At 42.6% G+C, this 23,494-nt stretch overlaps 1 protein-coding gene across 1 annotated transcript; it reads right to left on the reverse strand.

The window, feature by feature from the left end:
* Positions 1-440: 440 nt before the first annotated feature.
* Positions 441-22,111, reverse strand: pcsk5a (proprotein convertase subtilisin/kexin type 5a). Its single transcript, XM_079552277.1, has 36 exons — positions 21,783-22,111; positions 20,603-20,761; positions 20,343-20,486; positions 19,923-19,978; positions 19,610-19,698; positions 19,360-19,532; positions 18,729-18,935; positions 18,533-18,633; positions 18,358-18,461; positions 18,081-18,201; positions 17,708-17,893; positions 17,047-17,183; positions 16,838-16,957; positions 16,667-16,769; positions 16,350-16,540; positions 16,077-16,161; positions 15,794-15,897; positions 15,566-15,704; positions 15,281-15,531; positions 15,003-15,105; positions 12,114-12,250; positions 11,524-11,724; positions 9,767-9,835; positions 9,611-9,653; positions 9,341-9,486; positions 7,563-7,763; positions 6,543-6,626; positions 5,025-5,223; positions 4,739-4,953; positions 4,421-4,663; positions 2,833-3,072; positions 2,577-2,754; positions 2,229-2,446; positions 2,014-2,114; positions 1,272-1,467; positions 441-1,093 (listed from the first exon to the last, which is right to left on the reverse strand). Exons 2-36 carry the CDS (start codon positions 20,687-20,689, stop codon positions 618-620), a joined length of 5,448 nt encoding a protein of 1,815 aa, XP_079408403.1. The 5' UTR covers positions 20,690-20,761; positions 21,783-22,111; the 3' UTR covers positions 441-617.
* Positions 22,112-23,494: the final 1,383 nt, after the last annotated feature.

Here is a 23,494-nt window from a genome sequence, read left to right on the forward strand (position 1 = left end):
TGGGAGAGGCTGCGTATGTGCTCCGTTTGCGTGACAGAGCGCACGGACAAAGACCAGACGGGGATATATTAACTCGGCTAAAGTGAGGTAAGAGCATATCTCAGTATGTAAAAACGGTGGCCTATTCCTTTAAAGGGGCTAGATGCAAGTTAGCCATTTTATACTCACTACTGCCACCTCAGGTCATACGTGTAACTGCACCTTCTATTTTAAGCTCCTGCATGACGGCACTTCAGACCCAAAGTAACAACTTTTTGAGTGACAGTGCAGGATTTTAGAGGCAGTTGTGGTGAACAGGTCTGAGCTCATTCTACACATTAGGACATGGCTGGAACATGTAGGGAGGGAGGGGGTAGTACTTAATTTTAACATTTTGAAACTCCGTATTGTCCCTTCAGTTGTGGATTTTTTAGAATCTTTCCTAAACTTCTCGTGCCTGCTGTATATGATGTATTATAATAATTATGCCTTGAGGTTAATACCATATTGTGATATTTGTTGTACCGGTGATTTGGATTATAAATAGCCTTCCATGTCTCTTTGGGTAGACTCATGTTCAGTGAAGGGCCTCTTTGGACAAACACAAATGAACAGCACAGAAATGATATATTCTCCCTTTACCGAAAAGTGTAGCTCTCATCGTCATACTCCAGATCATCATCATTGTCGTCTCCCAGTTGTCCATATTTGAACTTCCTGTACACGGTGCCGTCCTGGCCCATGTACACGATGTCCTCATCGTCGTCATCATCGTCGACGTTCTTTCTCCCCGCGCGACGGTCACTGAAGTCCGTTAACTGGGACTCCTGGAAGCGGCCGCCTGATGAGCCGCTGTAAGAAGTAGAGGATGCTGAGTTGTAGCCGTGTCTGCTGCCTCCTCCTCCTCCAAAGCCACCTGAGCCCAGCTTCTCATATCCGCGAGGGGGAATGTCCCGGGCCGCGCTCTTCGATCGGGAGTGCCTAATGAGAAAGACTATGACCACCAGTACAAGCACCAGCAGAATGCAGGCAGTGATGAAGACCGCCAAGTTCCCTCGGTCTTCCTCGTCATCTCCATTTTTGAATGCTAAGTTTTTGCGGAGGACGCACTCCCCTAAGAAAAACACAGGACAGAATTTGTATTTACTCAACAAGGGATATTGTTTAAAATTATACATAAAAGGCAGTAACGTGTTGTATGATCTATTTACCCATGTTTTATTCCGAACTGATAAAAGTAGCCTACAAAAGAGTTCAAATGTTTGACTTTTGAATATGTATAAACAACATACCTCTGGACTCAGTGCAGTTACAACAGTCCTGCCCTTCATCGTCTGCCTCCTCTTTGTTGTCATGGATACAGCAGAGCAGACAGCGCCCTCCAGGTTCAAGCATGGCCTCCGGAGGACATGAGGTGCAGCTGTTTGGGCCTTGACCCCAGCACTCGAGACACGAAGCGTCACAGTCTTCACATGCCAGTTCCATACCCTGATGAGAACGAATAAGTTCAGTGATGACGTCAAATAAAAATGAAAATAATCAAAGTTTCAGTCTCTAGTTTAAATCTGAGGGCAGCTAATAATGCTATTGTGGTCACTATGGTAACTGTCGGACTGCAGATTTTTTAATCCACATGAAATGAAAACTGTTTCAAAGTTCAATGTCTATTCTGTCTCTGAAAGGTGTCCTTAAAGTGCTGACATTATTCAAAAACATGTGCCTGATTTTGGCCAGTAGAAAGTACTTTCAGCCATAAAAAGTAATATGGTGGGTTTGTGAATCCAATCACTTACAAATACTGATGAGGAACAACTTTTGTACATTTTCTGTTTGGAGATTTCTTTCTTTGGAGATCGTCTTTCATCACATTCCAAAACATGTCGTGAACGCAACCTATTTGCCCAATGAAGGTCTCAGGACCGAAACGTTGATTTTATCCACGTAAACTATTTTTGCAAGGTCGCCATCTTTGCTCACTCAATACACTTTATTTCATGCTAGTATAAAGTTGTGGTCCTTGCAGGTGACATTTACCTCTATTACAGGATATTGGCCTCTGTAGCACATAGATTCACACGTCCCTTCAGACAACCTGTATCCGACATGACATGACTGACACGAATGTGATTCTTTTGCTAAGAAGGACAAACAACAATCACAAGATGAGACTCTGTTGAAGTGGTTTGATCAATAGTTGATTGTATGATCATATGTCCCTAAATGATGTTATTATTGAAACTTTTTCAAACCTGAACACGATCTGCAGGTGGCATGACAAGGTTCACACGTCTGGTGCACAGCGTCATGGTAGTATCCTTCAGGGCAGGCAGGAAGACATCTGCCCTCTTTACGCAAATACACCAGGCCCATAGTACAGCTCAGGCAGCTCTCCTCCCCAGCTCCACTACACTCTCTGCAGCTCGGGTCACACTGTTCACAGGTCCTGGAGGAGGGGTTTCCATAGTGACTGCCATACACACAAGCCCAAAGTTAAGGTACATCTAAAATCAACATGTTTGGACTGCATTTGCCTTATACAAAATGTTAATGCCTTACAAAAACCTTTAAAACAGCCCTGTGACTCAGTGTTCAACTACCTGTGCTGGCAGATGTCGACGCACTCTTTGGCCTCTCGGAAAAGACCGGACTTGCAGGAAAGACACTCGTTGCTGTGTTTTCCGACACAGCTCTCGCAGGAGGAGTGACAAGGTTCACATTTTAAGCCCATCTCGTCCCGGTAATAACCAGCTGGGCAAGTGTCCAAACAGGTTCCATCTACAAAGATAAACACAGGGCAATACTGCCTCAGAAAATGAAAGGACACATTTCAAGGTCATCTGACTTTTGGCTTACCGTGCAGGAGATGCCCCTGGTTGCAGGTCAGGCAGTGGCTTGCACCAGGGCCAGAGCATCTGTGGCAGTATTTGTGACACGGATGGCATTCCCCGCTTTGGTCCATGTACTGGTAAACTGCACACTTTGAGTGGACCACTGGAGCACAGTGACCTCCTACTTCCAGCCTGTAGCCATCTCTGCAGCTTATACAGGAATCAGCATGTGGCCCGGTGCAAGTGAGACAAGATGCATCACATTCTGTTAAAAAAAGGAAAATAAAGTTGTAGCTGCTGCTTTCACGTCTGACATACACGTAGGGCCTGATTTACTAGGCCAGGTGCAAACGTGCCAATAGTAAGTAAAATAAGTAAATGAGATTTTAAAGTGTGTTGCAGTTGATTTATCATCAGAAACTATTTATATTATTAGTGGTGCAAATCTGATTTATAAATGAGTTTCCACTGTGGTCTTTTAGCTCTTATGAGAGATAGAAATCTTAACTGCATTTGCTTTTTGCTTCAGTTGAAAACACTCAATCAGGCCTGTTCAGAACCGCAGTCCCTGATTCCAGTTCCACAAACAGTACATCAAAATAGGTGGTCCTTAACAGGTTAAAGTAAATAAGACAGAAATAAGAAAGCAAATATAAGTGCACAGTGATAGTCAGTTGTTTTGAAATAGCAAACAATCTTACACGTCATGGCAACGTGTAAACAAACCTCCCAGTGAACTGCATTTGTGGTTTCTGTGTCCCACATTGTCGTACTGGATGCTTTTGTATGTATTTTTTTTGGTATGTTTTTGTGAGTTTCAGCTGTTTTTTTTACTGCAGAGAGTCTATAAGGGTCCTGAATAAAGCAGCTTTTTAAATTTGAGACCTACAAACGTCTTCTTCTGAAACACTGAAGATGCACCAAGAGCCCCTCACACCTCCAGCACAGAGGAGGCAGCACGAGAGGAGCTACAGGAAACAAGGAAGGGATAAACGAGGAGGTATCTGAGCAAGACTCACAGCTAAGCCATACATGCCTTCTATTGTTCTGGCTAATGAATGTTCACTGGAGAATAGAACAGATTAACAGCTAAACTCTTCCCAGAAGATGGTGAAAGACTGCTGTGGAGCAAAGGGAGCTGCGCAGGAGGAAGAAGAGGGAGGAGGTGCAGCTGACCAGTGCAGGACACCACGCTCTGAAACAGGGACAAACCCAGCACCGTTTCAGAGGATCAGAGGACACTGAAGGCAGCCAGGTTTCCTCTGGATGCTACAGTTTGCCCTACCACAGCGGCGGCACGGCTCGGTCGCAGCGGCTCAGGACTAACACCTGAACACAGTTTCGTTGTACAAAGACAAATCAAGCACTTACTTACTCTGTAAAGCAGTGCGTTTTTCTCCAGGGAACTGTATGCATTAGTTTGACAGCTGTCAACTCTCGTGGGGTGTTATTTTGGGTTACAGATAAAGTTAGACTTCAGAGAAAGTGTAATGGATGTTGTAAGAACATATGCTGTGTTTTTATATTCTACAGAGAACAACATAACATAACATTCTGGAAAAATGAAATATAAATGACAAAACTGAAGATCTACACTGCTCTTCCTGTCTTACCTTCACAGGCTCCTGTTAAATCGTCCTGATAGTGGTGTAAGCTGCAGGCAGTTAGACATGCCCCATTGTGCAGTGTGGCCTCAGGATCCAGGCAGCTATAACAGTCATTGTTGTTCGGTCCATCACACAACATACAATCAGTGTGGCAACGTAAACATTCCCTTAGATCTGTGTCGTCAAAGAACCTGTCGGGACACTCTACCACACACAGTCCCTCATGGACAAAATGATAGTCCTCACATTCTGTGGACAGATAATCATGTTATTCCATTGATACAAATTATTCATGTTGAAACCAGAATAAATTCAATACAAAACCTAAGCATTGTCCTTGTGGATTACACTCTTGGCAGGCGGGGGGGCAGCGTTGGCACTCTCCATCTCGGACAGTGTGGCCCGAGGGACAGTCCTCCACACACTGATGCTTGTGCAGAAGAAGAGGGGCATCACAGCTCAGACAGTGGCTGCTGTTTCTCAAACATGAAGCACAGCCTGACTCACAACTTCGACACACTAAACCGGCGGGATAGCCCCTGTGTAGAAAGAAAAAACATGTTTATGCAACAACCAAAGAGTACAAGTGGATATTAGAATCATTTCTGACCTGACACATTCTTCGACACATTGGCCGTTCTGCAGGTACAGTGTAGTAGTACGACTACTCTGGCAGCGCGTGCAGTGCTGGGCATTCACACATGTCACACAACCAACAGGGCACTCCTCACAAACACTGGTTACACGATTAGCAAAGTGTCCTCCTGCGCACTTCAACACACACGTCTGCTGTGAGCTGAGGAAACGGCCTGGAACAGGAAAAAAGGAAATTACTTATAAAGATATGTTTCTTTGAGAACAATAGTCATCAAGTGAAACAAAACCAACTTGTATTTTTGTTTTGTTTAATTGTTTCAAAAGGAGTGGGTCAAAGCTAGAGGCTTATAAGCACCCACCCCAACTCAGTGCAATGAAATTTTACATAATAACAAAAAGTACATAGTACAAAACGAACAAAACAACAACAAAGAACAGCAGCAAAAAATGTATTACATGCACTCTAAGGCATTTACCTTAAATAAGATATATGACTGCCTATAGCAAATTACTTTATCAATCATACATTTAGCAACATCATATTGAGATTAGTCTCATTGGCAAAAGAGAACTTGATACAGCACAAAGTGGCTTACTACAACAGCGGTGTCAGTTAATGTACGATGTCCTGTACAAAGCACCAAAGGCGATCATTATATTTGGTTCAGAAAGTTACCAACGCCAAACATTGTTAACATAACCAAAAGTCACTAGTGCTACGTTAAAAAGGCACATTGATGCAGCCCTTGTATTCCGTGATCTTGCTCATTCCCAGTTGTCAATTCCATCCTCATTATAGTATTAGTATTATTTGTGAACAATTTGTCTGCCTTTTTTTTTTTGTACAATGTATTATGTAAGCCTTACATAGTGCGTTAAAAGCCAGGGTGCAGAGGGGCCAGTTTAAGAGGGCAGTAGCTCCCCCTCCACTCACCCCCACCCAGCTGCCCTAACAGCTGATTTTGTAGATGCTGTTCCTATGCTGTGTGGTGCATTAAAGACGAGGTTTATGAACCCGTTGGGAGGGGCCTCTCAGCAGATTCTTAGCTCGCATGCCCTGATTGTTTTATTGTATATTTGAGCAATAGAAATGACAACCTTGCAGACCAACAACACTCTCCTTCATAATTAATAAACATAACATTGATCCTACTGCTCCGTCTAGTTTCAACGCAATTCATCTTCTCTATACTTCCTAAAAGTGTTTTATTTATATTTATATTTGAACAGGTTGATGTCTGGACATTGTTTCATCTCCATCTCCAATTTATTCCACATTGTACACCATTAAAACTTTTCAAAGTGGTGCTATGTTTCTGAATCCTAAAGTTTAATTCATCACGTAACTCATAACGACCAGTACGTTGTATACTACTCAATACAAGTCGCTTGGGATACTTTGCACTAAATGAAATGGTTCAGAGGGTGCAGAGCTATGCTAACCTTCAACATTTTAATTAACTGCAATCACTTTTGGGTTTATACTCATGGAGTCTTCTGCACGTGCAACCTTTTCCCTTTGATAAAGTACCTTTTACACACTCTGTACATTGATTTTTCCCATCTCCAAAGCAGGCCTCACAAGAAGGGTGGCAGTCGTCACATGCACCATCATCTAAGAAAAGAAAACAACTATTACACTTTTATCTTTAAAGGGACTATACAAAGTTTAAAAATGTTAAAATGAAGTATTTTCTCAGACCTGTTCACCACAACTGCCTCTAAAATCCTGCACTGTCACTCAAAAAGGTGTTACTTCGGGTCTGAAGTGTCATCATGCACGAGCTTAATATAGAAGGTGCAGTTACACGTATGACCTGAGGTGGCAGTAGTGAGTATACTTGCATCTAGCCCCTTTAATATAGCAAAGACGAATCCTATCCATTCACATCTTAATTATGTTCATGTTTGCTGTTACAATGCTTACATATAGGACAGGTTATTCTTTTATCTTAACTTTAACAAAAACCTTTACTTTTTTCCCCGATGTCTTTTTCTTGTTATTCTTGGACACAGGGCGTGACATACACAGAGGTAGAACTGTTTCAACCATACAGAATTGTACCAGTGAGCCATGATCAAGTAACAAGTAACACCTAAGGAACATATTAGTACCATCAGATCTAAATCAGGTCTATAATAGGACTTATATCAGGCCTAATAGAAGTTCCAAACAATAACCAACCCCAAAAGATAATAAAAAGCTCTGTAAATATAAAGCTAACACAAAACCGGTCGATGTGGAAAATGTGCATGAATCCTAACAATGCAATAGATGAAAATGTGCTTGGATTTCAGTGAGTGCTCTGGATGTGGAGGAACACCACTGCACAGTCACTTTAATTGCCCTTCCCGGTCTATAATTAAGACGTTCTTGTTGTTTAAAGTTTTGAAATAACTCTTTGGAGGACCTAAATGATGGGCAGTCAAAGTGTCACGCCGACCAATTACCTCCGCTGATTTCTTCCCGCACCCGTGAAAGTGCCCAAATCCCTGCTTCATTATAGGCAGACAGTGGGATTAGCAGTGGACATAAATGTTTGAGTCTCACCGCCGCGGTAGGTTTTCAGGGGGCAGGCTTCATGGTCAAACACGCACAGGCCGTTCTCCAGCGTCTTTCCCTCCTCACACGAGGCACAGTCATTGTCCCCGGGGCCGCGGCACGTCACGCAATCTGAATGGCACTCCTCGCAGTCATTCGTGTCCTCGTCTCCATAGGAACCATCGGGGCACTGGTCAACACACTTGCCCTCTGAAAAAGAAGTCGGATAGTTGGAATTTTGTATGTGTCTGTGTCAGCATCTTCAGTTTTCGGTTCAAAGTTCAGTTCACTGCGCAATATATCGGCAAATTCATACGAGGTGACTCAATATTCACGATGCAAGAACTGTCACAAAGGTCTTTCATCAGACCAGATCTACACGCATGGTAACTTAAAAATGAATAAAACTTCTGTTTCTGATTTCCTTAAATGAGCGCATTATCCATGCTTTGGACTTTAAAAACAACTCACAAACAAAACAAACAGCTTTTGTTTTAGTTTAATCTACCGGTAACTGTTTGTTTGGTATCTCCATTCCCTTTAAGCACTTTCAGGTTAACATTTTATTGTGTTCAGTGTTGGGGGTAACGTATTACAAAAGAAAGGTATTACAAAAATATATTACTTTTTTCAGTGACTAAGGATTATGACATACTTAAACAAAATATGTGAATATATTAGTCATAACTCAAGTTACAAGTCCATTTGAATGGTTTGTTGTAGTGTTATATGAACATTTGAAACAGTGCTTTGTAAGTGTGGTCCTTTTGCTAACGAGACAAATCCTAATATGATGTTGTTAAATGTGTCATTGATTTTTAAAGTTAAATCACAAACACGTGTGCTGTGTGTTGTGTGTACGTGCTGTGTCCCTCTTTTACTCTGCTCTTTGTAATATGTTCTTTTGCACTATTGTGATGTCATTTCTTATTGTAATGATTTCGGGGGTGGGCGTTTATAAGCTTTGCTTCAGCCCACTGATTTTGAGCAGAATTTCAAATGCTCAAATAAACAAATAAATTAAACTAAACTTTGTATTGATGTACAAACGAAAAATGGCAAACTCTCCAAATAAAGTGCAACACCAAATCAAGTTGGACACTGGTGTATCAGATCTACAGTTGCATGTGGCTAACGTTATTAAAGCAAAACATAAGATAGAATGGGGAAAAGCAAAAGAAAAATTGATCTTTGACTGCCTTTTTCCTCCGTGGCATTATTACTATTTTCAATTTATATTTTGCCAAAAGTAACTGAAAGTAGTGTAACTCAGCTACATTTTTGAAACAGTAATGTGTAATACAAACAAATTACATTTTTAAGCTGTAACCACTAATATACAATATATGATCATTTTAAAGTAACTGGCCCAACACTGGCAGTATTTAAGACGGTTATCAAATATTGCTATTTTCTCTCATGCCGTTTCTCAATTATTAATCAGACTTCAAGCTCTATCAGCTTTGTTATCATTTCTAGCACATCTAAACCACAGACAGGGAATTAAAAAGCAACAAATCGTGTGAAGACAAAGCATAGTCGTGGTAATTTCAATCAACAAGTAGATTCCGTATGATGGTTAAATTTGTGTTTTTGATATGCCGCACATCTGAAGCTTAATGTGGAAGCCCGAGCACAGTGACCTCAAGTTCCATACAGATGGGGAATAAACCTCTCCTGAGCTTTTCTTTCTCTGACTACTGGGTTATATCACCAGCAATTTCCAATACGCAAAAGAAACTATAACTATACACTCTGCCTTCTGACTCAAGACAGCGACCTCTCACCTGATGATAAGAACAAGTCAGTTTCACACCAGTAGCACTCGTGTTCGTCACAGCTCACACAGTTCTCATCACATGGGACACAAGTCATCTCCTCCTCCACGCTGTATGTCTTTGCGGGGCAGTTTTTGAAGCATCCATCCTGAAAACTAACAACAAATGCTGTCATTTAGCAGCTGAGCATTTCTTTCCCACGCTCATCCAAAGCACACAGACAGTTTGTAAGGGGAAGAGTGAATTCTGAAGAGCACACTGAGGGGCACACCACCTTACTTGTAAAAACCCTCAATGCAGGACAGGCAATGCCTGGGGTTATCTGTTAAAAGCAGACAACAACTTCATCTCTTCATCTGAGTTGAAATTCTATCTTAAATCTTGTGGCATGGGCAGAAAGATGATGGTGAAACTTGATCAAAGTTCCAGACTTACATAAGACACACTTTTTGCAGCCTTCCTCGCAGGCCATGCAGTCATCGTAATCTGGATCCTCCACCTCCCCTGTCAAGTGTACAAAAGACAAAGCAAAGTGTTGTTCACTCGGACGGGCTGCAAGTGTCGCGATTGTGATTCAATTTGCAAATGAGGATGTTTTAACACCTAGAACACTATTGCCAGGTGTTTTTCACCCGAGCAAATACATTTATGCGATTTTCATGATGCTGCGTTCATCTGAGTGTCCTGGGTCTCTGAGCTTCAGCTTTGTCTTTGACATCGTTGATGGCCTGGGTGTTTTCCTAATCCAAAACACACTTTTTCCTACAGGCACATGTTAGGGTTAGGGATAATCAGGCTCTTGCCCCTTTCAAGGTTGACATTCAGGACTGCCACATTTATTTTGCAACTTCAACTGCAGCTTTGCTCCTGTCGCAGAGTTCAGTGTCTTTTTTTTTTTTAGTCAGCTGCTCATTTATACCCGTTCAAAATATGGCATATATAGTTTCTCTCTCCTGTGGCTGTTTGTGTCAAGGACACTGAGCCTTCACCAGAGAAGTCTCACATATACCAGGAATGGCTGGACCAAAAAACAAGTTTCCATCTTCATTATTTTTTTTTTCTTAATTTTCCAGTGATTTTGGAACATTGCTATCTGGTCCTGTCATGATGCTTTTCTTTCATTTTTTTAGACATGACACAGTTTAATATAAAACAACACGACTCACGTGTCATGTAGAGATAGATTTTGATGAAGTACTTTTTATGGGGAGTATTATCTTGGGTAAAAATCACCCGGCGTTAGTGACGGTGTTATGGATTTGAGCGATAGTGTTCTGAATTGTCAATGCATGGGAAGAGTTATGTCAGTTCAGGTTGGAAACGAGCCGAGCAGCAGCTCCAGCTCCAGAATGGGGTGAGACGGAGAGTAAGGGGTCCTTTAGAGTGCAGGAGGAGGGACCAGACAGTTATAGTGGGGCAGCTTTTGTGCGAATAACAAATTGCAGTCATTAAAGTTTGAGTAATACGAGGGTGCAGGTGCAGGCCTAGATCAGGGACTTGGGGCAAAATGGGTATTTGTCCAAGGGATTAAGGGCAATTAGTTTTCTATTGAGCAAAGATCGTAAAATTGTCAAAGAGGTATGCAGTATAAGGTTCTGAACCTGTGGACATTGGGGACTTGTCCATCTTGTTGAGGTGCTTGGATATGTTCAGGTCTACGTTTGTCACTGTTATGATGCTCTGACAATAAAGACTATTTTGCATTTAATCTCTTTGAGTCTGGTCCTTTTTCATGTAGTTGAGAATGCTGTCAGATGAGCATTTTGGAAAAATACTACAATATGAACTGCTAAAATCAGCTGAATGGGCTATGTGGAAACCACTGTCTGTAGCGCGAATAAGAAAGAAAATACCATACTTGAAAACAAAGCAAGATGCTTTTAAACTTTTTGTAAGTTTAAGATAAATCTTGTAATTTAAATTGTGTGCTTATTAGTACCATATATATTATATATTATATATTATATATTATATGGCTGGATAGCCATATAATATATAATATATAATATATAATATATATATGCGTGTGTTTTTTTTAAATAGCGATCAATGGAAAACGTACCTCCAGCCCCTGGAAGGGACTGTTGAGCTCCACTGCAATAGTTTACATTGTGGGCTGGACTCCTAATTATGTTGCCCTGCTCTGAGATTTCCAAGTCACACAACAGAGAGGACATAACAGCAGAGGTTACCTTCTCCACACTCCAGTTTGGTGCACAGTCCATCAGAGACATAGTAGGAGGGGTTACACTTGAGGCAGTGGGTGGGGCTAGAGCACTGTCGGCAGTGATCAGAGCACGAAGCACAGCTCTTCTCTTTGGTGTGATAAAATGCCTCTGGGCAGACATCCACACACTGGCCCATGGACAAGTACCGATCGATGCCAAACTTGTCTAGAGAAAATAGAAATTTAGAATAAGAGTAAGTTTTGGTGGTTAATGTGTAGGCTTGACTCTGAAATGTATCCGTTCAATATAGAAATCTTTCTCTTTCTTTCTCATTTCCATAGAACATAAAAAAAAGTATTCCACTTTCATTCATAAAATTGTAACATCACTTGTGCAAAACTACAATAATACTTACCATCGGCATTACTGTATGCCATCAAACTAAGTAATAATTAGAAAAACATGACAAATTGCCTTAAGCATATTCAATCAATAGCAGAACGCAGTCATGTAACTGATAATCTAGACAGCTTCATATTCAGATATTATACACAAACTGTCCACACATTTAGAGTGTCCCTTTGTAAACAGCGTACATGTGATGTTCTCCTCACCCCTGTCACAGCTGCTGCAGTTGGAAGGTCCTGAGTCTGAGCACGTGGCGCAGGTGTGGTCACACAGGTGACACTGCCCACCCATCACATACTTCCCTTTAGCGCACTCGGGCACACAGTGGCCTTCATCCAGGTATCTGTGTCCAAAAACACGTAAACATCCAACTAAAACAGCAAATGTCAATAGCAGCACACTTAACACAAAATAACACAATATATTATGCAGAAGGCTAAAGCGATTTTTATACATAGTTGCCCGACGTTTCAAGAATCATCCAATTCTCTTCTTCAAGGGCCAAAGCTGTTAAGTCCCATCAGATGGTAGACCGGGTGGTGCCATACTCCAGCACAACAGGTGATCTAGATTGTACCAGCCATAGCGTTCCAAACTCAGGTTAAAATCCAACAAAGATTGATCTCAATCACCCAGGACCTTTACATATACAGTGGGAACCAGATGTTTAAAAACACTTTATAAGACACATGTGCATTTTTTTTTCTCAGTGTCTGACATGAAACCAGAATTAACTTTTACTTTTTAGGCTATTAGAATTCAGAAGTTTACATACACTAAGATTACTATACCTTTAAACAATTTGGGAAAGCCCAGATGACGATGTCATGTCCTGGGAAGCACAAGTCTGGTTCATCCTTGGGTGCAATTTCAAAACGCCTGAAGGTGCGACGTTCATTGGTTCAGACAATTATACGTAAGTATAAAACAGATGGAAATGTCCAGTCATCATACAGATCAGACAGAAGTTCTGTGTCTGAAATGTGAAGATCAAACCAAGAACAAATGCAAAAGACCTGGTAAAGATGCTGAACCTGGTAAGAGTTTGTCATTATCCAGAGTGAAACAAGTCCTGCACTGACATGGGCTGAGAGGGAACTGAGGAAGATGCTCTTACTCCAACAGAAACACGGAAAAGCCAGATTGGAGTTTGCAAACGCACATAAGGATAAAGACTTTAATTTTTGGAGACATATGCTGTGGTCTGAGGACATTTTTTTTAATTGTTTCCCATAATGACCATCATCACCTTTGGAGGAAAAAGGAGGAATCTTGCAGCCTGAGAACATGCTGTGGGGCTGTTTTGCTGCGGGAGGGACTGTTGCGCTTTACAAAATAGATGACATCATGAACATTATATGGAAATATGTGGAGCAACATCTCAAGACATCAGCCAGGAAGTTAAAGCTTGGGCACAGATGGGTTTTCCAAATGCCTCAATGAACGCAATGACCCAAAACGTTTGACCCAAGTTATACAGTTTAAAGGCAATTCTATCAAATATTAATGAAATGTATGTAAACTTTTGGCTTTGTAAAAAGTAATATAAAACTGTGCAGAAAATGTGTATCTCTCATTCTTCTGGCATTTAGGAAATACAAATCATTTTTAAATTCTAATTGGCCTAAAAAAGTACAAGTTAATTCTGGTTTCATGTGAGACAGTGAGAAAAAAATGCATATGTGTCTTTTTATATAGTGTATGTAAACATCTGGTTCCCACTGTATATACTGTATATACTGTATATACATATTGTATCAGAAGTTAGGGATTCCGTCAAGCTGAAGGAGTTCTACCTGGCCTTGCTGTAGGACTCCGGAGGCAGCTGACAGATACTGGCAGGCTAAGCGTGCCGCAGCTCGCGCAGTTGCAGAGGCAAAAACTCGAGTCTGGGAGGAGTTCGGAGAAACCATGAACAAGAAGAAATTCTGACAAACCATCCAATTCCTCAGGAGGAGGTAGCAGTGCTTTACTAACAGTGTTGTCGGGACGGTGGAAGAAATACTTTGAGGATCTCCTCAATTTTCCTGACACGTCTTCCGATGAGGAAGCAGAGACTGGAGACTCGTCCATCACCCAAGAAGGGAGACCGGAGGGAGTGTTCCAAATACCGAGGGATCCCTCGGATTCAGGAGGAGCTGTGCGGTTTTCGTCCCGGTAGTGGCACACTGGACAGCTCTATACCCTTCATCGGGTGCTTGAGGGTTTGTGGGAGTTTGCCCAACCAGTCCACATGTGCTTTGTGGATCTGGAGAAAGCGTTCGACTGTGTCCCTCATGGTGCCCTGTGGGGACTGTATGGGGTCCGGGGCCTCTTCTACGGGCTGTCTGTTCCTTGTATGACCTCACCAGGAGCTTGGTTCGCTGCCGGCAGTAAGTCAGACCTGTTCCCGGTGTGCGCTGGTCTCCACCATGGCTGCCCTTTGTCACCGGTTCTATTCATTACCTTTATGGACAGAATTTCTAGGCGCAGCCATGGGCTGGAGGGTGACCGGTTTGAGACAGGATCTCATCTCTACTGTTTGCAGATAAGGCCATGGTTCTCCACCGGAAAAAGATGGGTTCCCCTCTCCAGGTCGGTGGAGAGTCCTTGCCTCAATTGGAGGAGTTCAAGTATCTCGGGGTCTTGTTGAGGGACGGATGGAGCGTGAGATTGATAGATGGTTTGGTGTGGAGTTGGCAGTCATGTGGTCGCTGTATCAGACTGTTGTGGTGAAGAGGGGTTTACCGATCGAAAGACGTTTCTACCCTCACCTATGGTCAAGAGATCTGGGTAATGACGGACAAGATCAGATACAGGCGGTCGAAATTAGTTCCTTTCACAGGGTGCGCCTGGAGGAAGTGTGGCTGGATCGGGAAGTCTGGGCATCTCTGCTCAAATGGCTGCCTCGGTGACCCGGCCCCGGAAAAAGCGGAAGAAAATGGATGGATGGATGGATGGATTATAATACAATTAATGCTTATTTTTCCTCTCTCGAAATTCATATATACTGATAAGTAATGTTTTATGTGTGTATATCCAACAGAGTACCAAAAAAATATATACCAAATTTGGATTACACAGGCACATTTGGTTCTAAATCAAGTTCAACTCACCGTGAAGAAACACAGTTGACACAGTCATCACTCTGTGGCCCTGTGCACTGCAGACATGTAGCATCACATGTATGGCAATTCCCATCATCATCCTGATACTCTCCTAATACACAAATAAAATGTACATGCAATAAATTGAGGTGTTTCATACCTGCAAAAGAGACGTTTTGTTTGGACCTGAAATAATTAGTGTGTCCCTTGATCAAAGGTTTGTGTATGTGTGAAACTTTTCTTAACTCAGTGAAGCAGTATGTAATATATGGGACTGGCTGACTGACCCTCTTCACACTCTGTACTGAGCACACACACGCCGTCCTGATGGCTGTAGCCACTCGAGCATCTGCTGCAGTTCTCCGGCCCTGGTCCCATACAGGCCGAGCAGCTGGCGTCACACCTGAGGAGCATAGCGAACAAACCCGAAATGACCAGGCCCACAAAGGGATTAAAACTCCTCCCAACAGCCACCCAACAACAACATGAACACAGGCAATGCAGCCAAGTACCGAGGGCTGCAATCACCAGATAAACAAACCACCCACACCTGAACACACACCAGTGCTCACCTCCTACACATCCGGTGCCCATAAGCTATCTCTGGGCTTGGCTCAGTGGCATAGAAGCCAGCGCTGCAGGAGTGTACACACTTCCACTCTTCCATTAGATATCCTTCCACACAGTGCTTGCAAGATTCAACACCTGGGCCTGTAATTCCGTGACACAAATTTTGGTTATTCCACGAGTAGGTCAAACATAAAAACTGAATTGAAGACAATTGGCTTTTGAACCATCACCTGCACATGTAGCGCAGGCTTTGTGACAGGGCTTGCAAACACCTTCCTGTTTGTCGTGGTAGAACCCTGCAGCGCAGCTCCGCAGGCACTGATTTCCCTGTAGACTGAGAAGAGGGGTGCACGGTGACATTGTGATTGAACAATGACTCATTAAGCCTGGTTTATGCACAGAAAAGTTGACTTTCCATCTATCACGTGTTATTGTTTAAAACTATGGCGCAGAGGAAGTGTAAGCAGTTTTCTAAGCATTAGGGGCATCTTTGATCAGAAAATTGGGTTTTACCTTGTGTCTTGTTTGCATTCCGTGCAAATGCTGAACGATGTGCACTTGAGGCAGTTTTCGCTACACTTCCGGCACAAGCTTGCATCTGTGTGGAAATGAAAATGCACATCAGTTTGATTAATCACTCTCACTCACACGCCTTAAGCTGCTGTTACTTCAGCCAACAGCCCATTGGAAATGCATTATTCAACCGGCTCTATGCCTCTTTTATAAACCAAGGAGAATAATGCTGATTGTTGTACATTAAACAATAGATCTGGATGAAAATACTACCGTGATCAAGATAATAGCCTTCTCCACAGCTGGTGGTGCAGGTGGTAGTGCCTTCAGTTAGGTGATGCCCAGGTTGGCAAGATGTGCACTGGTCACTTCGACTCCCAGTACAGCTTTCACATGTCGCAAAGCATCGTTTGCAACGACGGCGGTCACCCCAAAAACCTCTTGGACACTCTGATACACAAAGCCTGGGAAAGCACAAATTGAGTGTGACTTCAAGTGAAACGCTGGGCGGATTTGTATCAAAGCTTCTGTCAGAGCATGTTAACTAATAACCGACTGCTAATTGTGGTTGAATTAGAACTCAGACTAACCTTGTGTTGTTTTTGAATTTGAGAAAGAAGTGCAGGCACATAATGCATTGATTTGGCCCAGGTCCCTCACAACCATCACTCGTGCATTCTTGGTCACAGAGTCCTGGTAGAACTGAAATATTAACCACTAATCTAACAGTTAAGTAAGTTATGCAACAACATTTAGCTTACCATTATATTCTTCCAAAAGATTTTTATCAATGAGCTCTACTGAACGCACACTTCTATGATGCACATGATACGGATGTTTAGCTGTGCCATAAATGACCAAAGACCACTTCTTTAATGCTCCTGGAAGCACAATATATACACAGCAGGTCAGATACAATTAGTTGCCATTAGTTAACTAATTTGAAACACTGAAATGAGACAGGACAAACCTTGCTCAGCAAGATTGCTTGACTTGGATGAAATATCCTTTATTTTCAGTGTCCAACTTCCTCTTGCTTTTTCCCCCCAGCAGTGTGTTGTCATGAATTCCCAATTCTGAAAGCCCTCACTGGAGTTATCCAGAGGCCTCGATAAAAATAAAAAATAACAAGATTAAAGAATGATTTTATACCTAGACATATCTGTATAACATAAAGATACAGTATTTCAGTGTGGCATAGTAAGCCCTATAATAAACACTCACTGACTAAACTTGCTAAAAATATTAGAACAATGATGTCACAGAGTGGAGGAGCCACAAATGCATTTCAGTAATAACATAATTGGCTTGAGACACAATGTGTGTGCACTAGTTTTATCCATGCTGCTGACTGTTTATTTGGACATTACATTTATTTGGACATTATATTTTCAGGTTTCACTGTTCTAATGTTTGGCTCTACAAGACAATTTGATTCAACTTGATTTGATTTGGTTCTGATGAAAATCTGGTTATTCAAACAGGTCTAAACTAATCTCCATAGGAAAGGATTTGCAAGTGCCGATCCTCACAACGAGCCTATTATGACCATTTCCACAAATACGTATAGTATGATGGGCCATATGTGTTTAAGACATTCAAACTGAGCTAACACCCTTAGCGTTAGCTACCTGTGTGCTAGCAGCTCTGACATGGTGCCAGAGGGAGACAGAAGTTGGATGTAAAGGTTGCCACGATGGCGGTGAGTGACGGTAACACGGACAATGATGTGCTCCACATAAGCCACGTGCTCCAAAGGCCGGCCAACACAGCCTGTGGTCTCGTGCACAGACGTCGTCACAGAGCCAGGGTAAATGCTATCAAACATGGAGAGCAAAATGAGAATTCTATAAACAGTAGAGCTATATGAATATGGAAACCAAGTGGGAGCGGCTGTGTGAACAAGAAAAGTGTCGAGACAGAAATAGATGATGTGTGAAAAAAGGGGGAGGAGGGAAGAAGGGGAACCCCCACAGCCAAATTCATTTGTTGTTTGTGCTCTACCTGGTTGGCTGCATGCGTGCCTCCTCTGCACACACATGCTGCGAGGGGACTTGTTTCCATCGCACAGCTTCCTTCACCATGCTCTCTGCATCCATCAGCCCAAAGCCATACAGGTGGCTCACTGATGTTAATGACACAAATTACACCTAAATGTAAGTCTCACTGGTATCATTCTGTCGAAACTATGGCTGTTTTCATAGAACCGAGCCTTGCAAAGATTAACTCATAATAAAATTCTGTAAATAACACAATTGAATATTATGAAACTATGGAGGACCTTTGTATCCTGCACCATTAATTGTCCAACCAGGTGTCCTAAGACCCACAGTCTTTGAAGTGCGGACAATAATATGCTGGACATCCCTCCAGGTCAGCAATGGACTGACAAAAGAAAATCAAATTATCAAAGACATTTTTGTTTTTTTGCATTGTTTTGTGGAACTGGTACTGACTTGGCCTCTAAAGTGAGAGCAATGACGCCTGCTGCTACAGAGGCAGAGAAGGACGAGGCTGGACTGGCCTCAGCACAGCTCTGATGACCACCAACAGAAACCTATGAAGAGCAGTAAGGTAAACGTGCAGCTTTATTTCTGTATGGAAAAGTATCATATGAATACTATGCTTACTACTCACGCATACTATACTCACCAGGGTTTTACCGTGTCCTCCAGCGTATGCTGTAGCCAAAGTAGAAGGACACTGCTCTAGGAATCCAGGTCTGGCTCCCTTCCATGTGGTGGAGCTGATAGACACAGTGTAGATGCTACTGCTGTAGCCATCACAGGAACAGTGGTCACCTGACCACCCTCCATTCCCAGAGGCCCACACAAATATGGAGCCCCTCCCATTTCGACCCTTCAAAACATTAATGAAAGGTTAGCAGTCAAATAAAATGAGACTGAACCAATGGGGTTTATATTTCACTTCTCAAAGAACTACAGATGAGAGAGCTAGAGAGCGGGTAGAGCGGGCATTAACCAGGGGGTTGGCGGTTTGAATCCCAGCTGTCATTGTGTCCTTGAGCAAGATAGTTCACCAACCGCTTGTATGAATGTATTGCGGTGGTGCTTGGAGGGGTAGAAGAAGAAGAAGAAGAAAATTAACTCCTCTGGTGATGAGTTAATTTTGTAAATTTGGTTGCCCAGGAGCCCGGCTCTCAACCACCAATCACTCACTTTTGTATAACACTCAAGGGAGGTGGGTGAAATGTGTTGCCCGAGGACACAATGGTTGACACAAGGAAACATCTAAGACAGGCTACGTTGGTGATTTTTCTCACTCTTTTAACGCCGTTCTGAAGCGCCAGCTTGGTCAAAGGCCCCGGTCCCTCCATGGTGACGCCATCATCTTCAGGTCCCCAATTGCACACGTAAATATCTATGTAGTGCGGCTTGAAGCTCAGCGATCGGGCCTCTACAATGTCTGTCACGTCTTCAGTCAACAGACTTATACCTGCAAACAAAGGCGGCATCTATAAGTTTCGACCTTGAGACGTCCTTTGGCGCACTCTTGTTCACACTTCTGCTCACCGCCTATTCTTGCAAGAAAAGAGACTCCGATTGTGCAGTGCGAGTTGTTTGCAGCAGCAGCAATGATTCCGGCGCATTGAGTCCCATGGCTTTAGAGAAGGAAAGGGAACATCAGAACACGAGGTTAGATGCATATGTATGAGCGAAAGATGAGCTATTTCTGTTACATCAAACCGTTGAGAAGATAGAATCCTGAGTGGAGAATTTGCACACCCATAAACACATGCAATTACGGAATGGATGAGAAAGCTTGCATTAATCACAGTTGGATGAGAAACGGGAGAACAGGCACACAGGTTTAAGCAAAACCTACTAGTTTTTATTTGGAGAGTGATCGTTGTGGTTGTTTTCATGGCTGGCGAGGGGGTCCTGAATAAGAGCAATAGAGCAAGTCAAACTAACTTTATTTACAGTACAGAAATAGCATGGTAATTGGATGGAAATTGCATTGTATTAAAAGTGTAATAATATTGTAACTATAGTATTTGCAATGGATTCATCTAATGGTAATATGAAGAATCTTAAACCTATGAAAAAGACTGTCATCATAGTATTTTCTCTGTAATATTATACACGTCTGCAAAACCCACCATTTCCTTTCTCGTACCATGTTACTGCGCTGTAAAATAAAAACTTGTAGTATTGCCTGTATACTGCTACACAGCTTTGCACTACACACACGGCCAAATTGCCTATGATTAATTCTCCTCTTCTCCTGTCCCCGGGCACTTACATAATTTGGCTTGAGATCCGAATGCGTCCCCTCAATGCCATCATCCAGGACAGACACCACCACACCCTTCCCAGTGTAGCCTCTTCTCCACGCTCCTGCTATGTTCATGTGAGAGTGACAGCCTGTGGCCTTGTCACTGCAACGCTGTGAAGTAAAGAGCAGTCGACGCACAGGTTAGATAACAGGCTGCTCTATTTCAGGTTCTGTCTGGCTTTGTTCAAACTTGATTTTTTTTTTTTAGTCGGGAAAATCAGACTCACAACGAACCACAGACTGCTCCACGTTGGGTCGTTTAGGTGCAGAGACGATGTGCGCTTTGAAGGCAGAGGGGGAGAGAACTGCTTCATGGAGTGGATGCGACTGACCCCAGAGGCCCTCTTTGCCCTTTTCCGAACAACCTGCTGCTGGAGCCATTCTACCTGCGAGAGAAGGCTGCACTTTAGAGCCGGGTTTACGTTACATAGACAAATCTAAACCGGCACTGCAATAGTGCTACATCCAGTCCGGCTTTTGTGTCATCAAAATGAGTTATTCGGTCACTTGTGCTTTCGCACCTCGAATATTATTTCATTATCTGGTTAAGAGCCTCAAAAATGAATCTTTCAAATTTACAATTAATCCAGAGCAGCTGATCTGGCTTTGGGACTGGTGTAAGTGCCGTGTATGACAGACCAGTGTCCGGCACAATTTAAACACTAGACAGGCATCACAGTGTCATTTTACACCTCCATCCAATGCTCTTCAGAGAACTGAAGCTATGGTTCTGTGGAGAAGCTCTCTTCTCTTTAACTGCTTTGATAAACAAAAGCTACTTTAAAATGATGCTATTTTTCCATCCTGAGAACTAAGAAACTAAGAAATGTTATTGTGATATGTTGTTGAAGGTCTGTAAAGTTTTGTTGAACTCTCATGTAGGTAAAGACTTTGGATCCAATAATAAAAAATGAACTAGTGTCAATGGCATTGATGAATGTTGAGTCAGGTCCTTCCCTTCCCTCTCCACTAATCATTTTTGTTGCATTTTGTCTTGACAATTATTCATTTGATCTGCTGTTTATGGTGTGTTCTTTGTAAGTATCACAGTTGGTTTATGTTTAGTCAATTAGATAACAGTAAAACATTGATCAGACCTTATGTTGAAACAGTTTCTCAGGACTTGAATAATATTTGGGTCACTTAGCTTTTCCACTCACTTCCGTTTGATAAACCAAAACCACCAAAGTTTGCACTCTTGTATGCTTACATTTTCCACACTACATGCAAACAATGTATAGTAGATCATCTGTAGCCTTCATAAAACCTGTCTTTGAACAATAATCCTATTCTGCTCCTATACTGACTGTAATGTGGTTTAAAGGGGCAAGAAGTAGGTACCAGTGAAGCAAGCAGGTTAATAATGCAGCTAAGTCTTGCCGTCCTCTTTGTATCGGGTTTCTTTACCTTAGTCTCCTTGGAGACAGTAACAGTGAGGGCATCATTGGACAAGGTGGATCTTTTTGCGGTTCCATTGTGGTAGAAATTGTAAAAACTCCTCAGGTCCCCAACCTGGCAACAGAGGCATCAGATGAGTTAAAATGCAGGTTTTAACTGAAGATATCAGGCTCTGTGACTTTACTAAAGACCAGATCAATTATGAATGTGTCCCTGCTATCTATGAGCAAGCTACCTTACACCTGATTTTTAGACTGAGCAACCTGATCCCAGTGAGACCAGTCACACAGGACACAGCTAGTTTGTGCTTTTCTAGGCCTATATGACTTATGTGCACTTGACTATAATAGAGCCAGTGAAATGTGAACCCAGCCCATGATCAACACATATTTTTTATATTATGTGACGACATTGGCGGCATAAACAAATTCAGGGGGAAAAAATGCCAAAATTGTTTAATTTAACACAAATATAGGTAATAAATAAAGAGGTCAATGCTTTTTGCAATTGGTACAGTATAATTCTCAAACTTTACTGGAATAAGTATTTGCTTAAAAAAACGCTTACGCGCTGAACCTACCTGACCCAGATTTGAAAATCCAAATTTCTCAGCAATTTCATGAACAGTCTTCTGGTCCCCTGAGACTTTTATGGCCCATTCATTTGTGTAGACTGCTGCCCGACAGCAGTAAAAAACGTGAAACGTCCCAATCATCACAGTCAACAGCATTTTGTTTCAGAGAAGAGGCCTGTACCAGGCGCTGTCCCACGCGTCTTCTCTTCTAGAACTGTTTCAATAGGTGTTCCTCATTGGCTGACAGGTTCTTGGTGAAGTTCCCCAAAGTTGCAAAGTCCTTTATAAACCGATGGCACAAGGAGCAATGCCGTCAGGTCTCGAGCGCACCGTCTGTGGGAAACGCTGACTATCAAATTACTGCCTCATTATGGAAGCCAAGTATCAGTCTGTCGGTGAATCCGACCCTGTGTGTGTGTGTGTGTGTGTGTGTGTGTGTGTGTGTGTGTGTGTGTGTGCGTGTGTTTGGGGGTAGGGGGGATTTTAAGCTGTAAAGCACTTTGTGTTACATTTTTGTATGTAAAGCACTTTATAAATAAAGTTTGATTATACCATTTGAATACGGACTGGCACGCATTACCTTCGTAAATGAGGCGTTATATAAGTGCAGTTAATGTTCTATATCACTCCCCTGCAGCTGTTTCCATATGTGGCCTGGGGCCTGTTGCATCTCCTCCTGGCGGCGCCACGGGCATATAAGCACGATGCATTAGGTGTGCATGCGCCTGAGCCCGCCTGGATCATCTAAAGGCTCTTTTATACTTTGGCGGCTGGTCCCGCCCACTGCCTTCACGTAGTTATGTATATATGTCATACGAACAATATATTCATGAAAAATAACTAAGGGAGTGGGAGACTGAAGGAGTTTCCTTGTTTTGCGAAAGGATCAACCAATCACGACGCTTGCGTTCTGCAGCACATGAAAGGGTGGGGGGTTCATTCAATCCACACTGATGGTGGTAAACTACATTTGTAGCCACAGTTTCCCCTGGGGCAGACTGACAGATGCGAGACTGCTCCAACGGTCCCTCTGACCACCACCAACCACTCACACATAGGCATTGGGTGAAGTCTCTTGCCCAAGGACACAACGACAGTCTGCACCAGCAGGGGCATGGGCCCCCCGGGCACGGCTCCTCGTTGTTTA

Source organism: Gobius niger, assembly GCF_951799975.1.
Source record: "Gobius niger genome assembly, chromosome: 2".
Lineage (NCBI taxonomy): Eukaryota > Metazoa > Chordata > Actinopteri > Gobiiformes > Gobiidae > Gobius > Gobius niger.

Excerpts from the sequence above, each read along its gene's own strand:
- pcsk5a (XM_079552277.1), bottom strand. The coding sequence starts at position 20,689 with ATGAAGCAGTTCTCTCCCCCTCTGCCTTCAAAGCGCACATCGTCTCTG. Across the intron at positions 19,699-19,922 it reads CACTCTCCAAATAAAAACTA|CCATGGGACTCAATGCGCCG; the intron begins GTAGGTTTTGCT and ends CCTTCTCTAAAG. Across the intron at positions 2,755-2,832 it reads CCAGGGGCATCTCCTGCACG|ATGGAACCTGTTTGGACACT; the intron begins GTAAGCCAAAAG and ends TTATCTTTGTAG.